Source organism: Lycium ferocissimum, chromosome 9 (genome assembly GCF_029784015.1).
Source record: "Lycium ferocissimum isolate CSIRO_LF1 chromosome 9, AGI_CSIRO_Lferr_CH_V1, whole genome shotgun sequence".
Lineage (NCBI taxonomy): Eukaryota > Viridiplantae > Streptophyta > Magnoliopsida > Solanales > Solanaceae > Lycium > Lycium ferocissimum.
Window position 1 is genome coordinate 24,349,399 of NC_081350.1, and position 7,218 is coordinate 24,356,616.

A 7,218-nucleotide genomic window follows, 5' to 3' on the forward strand; every position below is an offset into this window, starting at 1 on the left:
AGAAACTCATTTTTTAAAATAAGGAACTCACTATTGTTCAACATCATATATCCAATAATTTAACCAGCAAAGAAATTTATTCACCTAACTATTAATTAAAGAATTGGCTTTTTTTTTTTTTTTCAAAACAGCGAAAACATACCTACTGTAATATCTGGCAATGATAGTCCATTCTCGATCTCTATGGCATAGCATGAAAAGGGAGTGTCACCTCATCTTAAAACAATATAAGACCCAAGATGAGAAAAGAAAAAATGGGAAATTAATCGAACATGTAGCTTTTCTCTATCGGAACTTCTTCGTCCGCAACTAATTTTTCTTCCTCCATTAATTTCCTCTCTGCCTTGGTGCCATTGGAATCTAAAAAATGAAAATTTTAATGTAAATTACAAATCCACAACTGATGAATCTTTTCGGTTTCCATTAGACAGTTATCTTTTTCATTTTTTATGACCCATTGAGGGTTACTACTGCTATAGCTAATGTTTAAGGAAATTTGGGCTTTCAACAATCAAAGTGAATGAACAGAATAAGGAGTTGGGAAAAGAAAAAGGGAGAAGTGGGAAAAAAATGACAATAAAGATAAATAGCAATCTAACCCTAGCTTTATATGATATAGATGTAGATATTTAAGAGGAGAACAATATATTAGTCATTAGTCAAGATATATAGTTATATACATGTGAAGTGATTCAATCACCAGAATTGAAAAGGGGAAAAAGAGAAACAAAAAGCCGTTTGTACAGCAAAGCAGAGGAATCCCGTGTTATACAGTCAAGTGGCCGAGCTTGAAATCTATAATCGTTAATGAATGGACACAGAGAAACATGAAATACTAACCAGATAAATCGCGAAAGCGAAAAAGAGGGTAGTTTTCTCGGTGGGTACCTCCTATGTTCGTTTCTTCACCGATTTCTGTGCCATTAGAACTGAAAATCTTGGGAAAAAAGAAAGAACTGAAAACAACCCTCACGGAAACTTGATAAAAAATTAGGGAAAATTAAGCAACCGTTCCTCAAGAAAACATTCCCTCGATAAGCCTTTTAAAGTAGGGGATGGTGATCAGAGAGGCAGAACAAATCAATGCAGGCAACGTGTGATTTGTGTAGAAACAGGAGAGTGAAAAAATTGGGCCAAGCGAGAATCTAAAGTAGAAGAAACAAGAAGGCGTTTAGTTGAATGAAACAGGCCTGAAACGGTGTAAGTGAGGAAAAGAGGAGGACAATTAAGAGTTACGACTCTTGAGTTTTTCTTTTATTTTTACGCACAATAAATAAATAAATTCTGGAAAACAGGGAAATAGATAAATCCTATTCCTGATTTGGGAGAGCGTCACGTCACATCACTTACATGTCCGTAATTATATATATATATATATATATATATATATATTTAGATAATTGTAAGAAGTCAGAATCGAAAGGTCACTTCCGTTGAACCATTACGACGTGATAAGGAAATAGAATTGAAGCGTTGTGACTTATTAAATAAATCTAATTAATGAATAGAAAATTATACGGAATAGGAGAAAACAGGGAAAAAATGTCAAAAAAAGGAGATTAAAGATAAATAGATTTGCTAGCTTTAGAGGCATGCCACATCACCTCTCTTAAGTCCCTGCTTTATATAGATATAGATATAAAATGGGACCAATCGCATAATTTTGTAACTCATTTAATAAATAATTTGGCATATGGAATGCATGCAATTTTCCTAACACTTGTCAGCCATATTGGCTATTGAATGTTTTTAAGCTTAACCAAAATAATCGGTGCAAGGTGGATGGTTTATTAATCGCGTCAAAATTATATAAGTTTGGGTTTAACATTTTCTTATCGGGAGGGTTAAATGGATATAAGACTTATTATCTTAAAATTAATTTTTAATATGACGGCATGCAAAATAGGTATTTTTTTTGTTTTCTGAATCAAATAGCAATAACTTTGATACGTTATGTCCTTAAGTTAGGTGATTAAAAAAAACAGTAAAAAAAATAGGACCTCTGGTGACAAAAACAAGAGAATGAAATGAAATACAAAGAAATTGTAAGATAACATACTAGATATTTCAAGCATATTAGGATAGTATATCATAACAAAAAATCAGTTCAAAACTTATTCGAATTGGTAAACAAACTTATTTCTCTTTCCAATTTCATATATATATCCAGTGAAAAGGTCAATGCAAACTAAAGAGAACAATTGTCCCATCTTATCTTTGCGCATATGAAATTGCTTTAGAAAGCGGGTTGAATTGATCATAGAAACAGGGCTAAGTTGGAGACTTTTTTTTTTTCCCCAATTAAGCCACCTTCCTGGTGGGGGTCAGGCTACCATATATATTTATCAAAGTCAAATGCACAAAGAACGAGTTAAGACATAGCCCATTATTAAATTATCTGAGTCCAATCTATAAAATTCTGAGCGAGTTGAACAGGTCACTAATATCTGGATTACATTTAACACCCCTACATAAAAGGATAGCAAGTTCACATTAGTAACTTTTTATCATGCTGCAAAGAATTTGAAGTATCATAGCATTATAGTAGTAGCTACCTTTATCATATATATATAGAGAGAGAGAGTAACATAACTGGACACCAGTCTGCATGGTACTGCTTTATTCTGAACAACAACTGCAAGGAAATCAAGCGTCCAGCTGATTTCAACATGAAAAGTAACATGGAAAAGCAAATGGAGACCAACAAAATAAACACAATAAGGAAACTTGAGCAGACAATCATCGATCAGCAAGCTTCAAGTGTAACGTCAGCAGATTCAATAGACTAATTCGCCCCCAAACCAGGACTTAACAAGCCTCAAGCTTGATCTCCGCGCTGTCAATGGAGATATCTTCGCCACCTTTCTTTGGAACCAGAGTCACCGCAATAGTGTCTTCATCTTCCAAACCACTGTCCTCCAACAGTTCAGTGATGGCCAGCCGGAAAGTAACACTCGCAGCATGAGACCCGCTACCTGTATGAACATGTGGCAAGCTAGTATAGCTCCCCGCGAACTCTGCCTTGTCAAGCTCGTCCGCATTCACGTTCTTGTCCACGTTGAGGAACACGTCGAACCTTATATACTTTCTATCATCATATTGTATCTTGTTGAACGTTAGCATCTCCTCTTGTTCATTTTTCTCCGGTTGAGTCCTTGACGAAGCCGGCCTATTGATTGAAAAGGAAACTGCTTTGTCCAGCTTTGCGAGTGGGAATACCTGGCTGGCTGGTGGAAGTGAACTTGTATTCACTTTCCCTGTTGTGGACTTTCTTATTGGCTTAAAGTTACGCCATGGAGTAGGCATTGGTGCGTAATCGTACCCCATCTTCTTACTGTCCAAACAGTCTCGGACTCTCACACGGAAAGGGTTGCGGTTTTCGTCGTAGAAAAAGAACTCCGAGTTCAACCAATCTTTCTGTGTGAGATCCCTTCTTTTGCCTCCTAGTTGTTTCCACTCGTTCCACATCCGGTCCACGTTGGCGTGGTGACAATAGAAAACCGGGTCCAAACCAGCTGAATAGAAATTACCCATGTTCTCACCGTGTTTCTGTCTAGGAGTATCACCGGTCCAGATGTGGACAGGAGTATGAGGAATGTTTTCAATAGTTCCCATTCCTGGACTGGGGTCGGATCCCAGAGGGTAAGGCGCACCAAAAAACAGCAAGGGACATGGAGCATTAGTTATCATTTGACGGTACATTAGAGTTAAATTGTTTGTCATCATCTGGAGTTGAGTTGTTTGGACCTCCTCACCAAAATGACCAAGATCGATTATGGTTCCGTTGCGGTGACCTTGGTTACGTTTGTCATCGTAAATGGAAGAACCTTCACGATCGAACATGGGAGGCAAACGCATGCCCTTTGGATGATCCCAGTTCCAATATGGCAAACCAAAAGTTGGGTCATTGATTAAAGAGCCCAAGATTCTCTCATAGAAGTACAAGTACCATCTGTGGAAGGGGAAGAAAAGCCAAGAGAAGTGAACTTGCAACTCTTTGCCACCAACTTTGTAAGCACCGTTACAATAGGCACAATGGATATTGGCTTGTTGCTTGAACCCAAGTGGATCTGTTGGATTTATGTCAAGTTCCCTCATCCGTTTAGTGGCCAAATTGTACTTGGCAATATACTCCTCATCAGCAGCATGAGCAGGCGGACGGATACGGAGCTTGGTCATCGAAGGGAACTTGTAATATGGAACTTTGTCCAAATCCTCTGGCTTAGGAGGGCAACAACTGTATTCCACATCGTCTGTTTCATCTATATGGGCTTTACTACAAGAAGTTAGATCAGGGGGTGGTATAGGATTAGCAGTGGCTAATGGTACTGCATTGGCAACACCATAGAGACCTCCTAAACCAAGAAGCACATTTCTCCTATCAACTGAATTTGTTTCACCGTTTTGGTCATTGTTGGAGACCTTGCACGAGATTTTGAAGGTTTGGTTACGTTTCCCATGCAAGAAAAGTTGAGAGGGCTTTGAAGTAGAAGCTAAAGAAGACTTTGTGGATGATGTAAAGGGAGTGTTGAGGGTTGTACTCTTGCACACACTTGCCATGGCTAATTAGTTTTGGTTGATGTTTGATTCTTAATGTTCCACCTTGCCCTAAGTAATACTGAGGCTCACCTACCATTCGGGATGCGGTAGGTGGGAGATTAAGGCTAATAAGTGAGGGGAATTTTTTAATTGTATATCGTTGAATTTTTAATCTTAGGAGATCTCTAGTAGTCGAATCCAATAAGTATAGTACTCTCTTAAACAGAAAGATAATTTAATAATAATATTGGCGAAGATCTTTTTGACACTTAATTGAACACCAATATTAGTCAGGATTTACATGTGGTTCACGCTATGGACATGGATAGCTTTGTTGTACCAGCTAAGATTGTTGGAAATCCATGGAAAGATGAAATCAACAACAAAAAAAAAAAAAAAAAAAAAAAAAAAACACACACACACAATGAAAAAATAGATTGGCAGGAAATTATGTTTTCTTAGTCCATGAATTCTTCATTTCTTTCCTTAGCTTAGCGAGATGGAGCCGAATGAACTCTCAACATGCGAATATATCTTGTCGAGTCAATCTTTTTCGCCATATGCATCAAGTATAACAGATCGGATCGGATCCTCCATGCTGATGGCAGACAAATATATAGTGTACTACTTACAAATAAGATTCAGCATTAATTAAAGTGTTTGTCTATGGATCAAAATAACATTGATGCTTTTATAACTGACCTTTAGGATTAATCAATTACTCAAAAAATCATCAAATATATAGTCTAATTGCGGGAAAAAGTCATCAAATAAATTGTCAAACAAAAAAATCACTTGACGTTCTGTGAATATCCTAAAATATGATCAATTTGGTAAAAAACTGGTGGTGGGCCGGAACTCATCCATACACATTCTAGATTCTTGTTTTAAATTAGAAAATCATTTTAAACTAAAACAATTAATTGCTTTGTTACAGTTACTATTTTCACTCAAAAGAATATATGCGACTCTCCCTTTTAAGAATTTTCCATTCTTCCTCTTAGTTTAAGCACCTATAAAAGGATATTAACAAGTTCACATTATTACAATCCTAGAGTGATAATAGTAGCTACCTTTGTCATTGCAGCACATGAATTAACTAACCCGGTAGTATTTTATAATCCACCGACGAAATATGTGTTTACAAGGAAATTGTCAAACCTGTACACTGTTTTCTTCTTTATTAAATGGAATCCGATGTATGATCCATCATGTGTTTCACGGTGGAATCAGATAACCAAAAAAAAAAGAATGGAATAAAAGCTAATATTAACAGCTGCTAAGCTAATATTGTTAATTAAGGGGAAATATGAAACGAAAAAAGAAAGTAATAGAAGGAGAAGAAACGATGTAGAGATTAACCTATTCAAGAGACTAGAGAATCAAATGGAGGGCTTTGTTTTACCTTCTGAGATTATTGGAAAGGCATATAAAGATAATTAAGTGTTCGTCGATCTTGTGGATCGAAATAGCATCAATATTATATTATTTGCCATATATTTACTCAAATGGTCTTCGTCTCTTGAATATTGAAAGCAAAAAATATTAGGGTCCTTTTATTAAGTACGTACTTGCTATAATTGGTTTCATCAACAATCATAAATTTTAATAGCCTTTACTGAAACCCGTAATGCAAGGTCTTAGATTTCCGGATTATTTGATGAAAAAATTACAATTCAAAAGTTGAAACGGGAGGAGAGAGAAAGGAAGGAGATAAGGGTAAATGCTTGATTAATATATATTCCACTTAAGACTGAAGAGAAAAACATAGTCCTGTCCTCCACTAATTCAAAAGTTAACCCTATATATGTTTAGTCACTATATGACTATTTTAGTACTTCCGAGTACCTAGAGTTTTGTTGGTTAAGCTTAACTTTACAAATAATAGTGAATAAAAAAACCTTGTGTAATTAAATACTCCATGCTAAAATTACGATGATATAAATAGTCGTTCCTATGCCAATTCAAGCTCAATTGGTTTTGCAAGTCTTTGCAAATTTATTTTTAATTTTATGACCTTTTTATAAAAGATCTCAGCTTTTTAATATAAGAAATTCGAAAATGACACACACAAGAGATTTGAAGTAGTCATTTTTCTTCTATTCAAATTTGTAAGTGTCATTTCCTTGTCAGTTCAAAACTGAATATTTTAATTAAGTTGAACGTACATAGAGGTGACTAATCAATTTCATAATGAGGTTCATGAATCATGAGCTACATATATGATCGTGCAATGGGACGCGATTAGCGGATCATGAAAGCCCCCAGCACATAAATCCATTTTATAATCTTTTCTTTATTAGTTGAGGTTAATGTTAAGATTAAATATTCATTACAAAAGTACTGTACTCTCCTCCTCGATTTTGGAAGTTTAATAAAAAATAAAAATAAAAAGTGATAAAAAAAAAAGATTTAATGAAACTATCTAAAATAAATTTGGTAGAATTACTTTTTGTTAGTCTTTTGGTTTTTCCTTTTCATTTTATCTTTTTCGGTAAGATTTCATGTGAAACCTTTCTAATTAAGAAACTAAATACTTTCTAGATGTCATAAGAAAATGCTTCTCCTTTTTGAGTTGATAAAGATGAATCGCATGATATTAAATTCAAAACGTGATTCAAATTTTTAACATCTTTCATCCCATTATCTCAAATTATTAGTTGACCGGGCACAGGAATA

At 35.3% G+C, this 7,218-nt stretch overlaps 1 protein-coding gene across 1 annotated transcript; it reads right to left on the bottom strand.

The window, feature by feature from the left end:
- Window positions 1-2,520: 2,520 nt before the first annotated feature.
- On the bottom strand, window positions 2,521-4,575 carry LOC132029975 (polyphenol oxidase E, chloroplastic-like). The gene has a single exon (XM_059419407.1). The coding sequence runs from the start codon at window positions 4,558-4,560 to the stop codon at window positions 2,809-2,811; it is 1,752 nt and encodes a 583-aa protein (XP_059275390.1). The 5' UTR covers window positions 4,561-4,575; the 3' UTR covers window positions 2,521-2,808.
- Window positions 4,576-7,218: the final 2,643 nt, after the last annotated feature.

Excerpts from the sequence above, each read along its gene's own strand:
- LOC132029975 (XM_059419407.1), bottom strand. The coding sequence starts at position 4,560 with ATGGCAAGTGTGTGCAAGAGTACAACCCTCAACACTCCCTTTACATCA.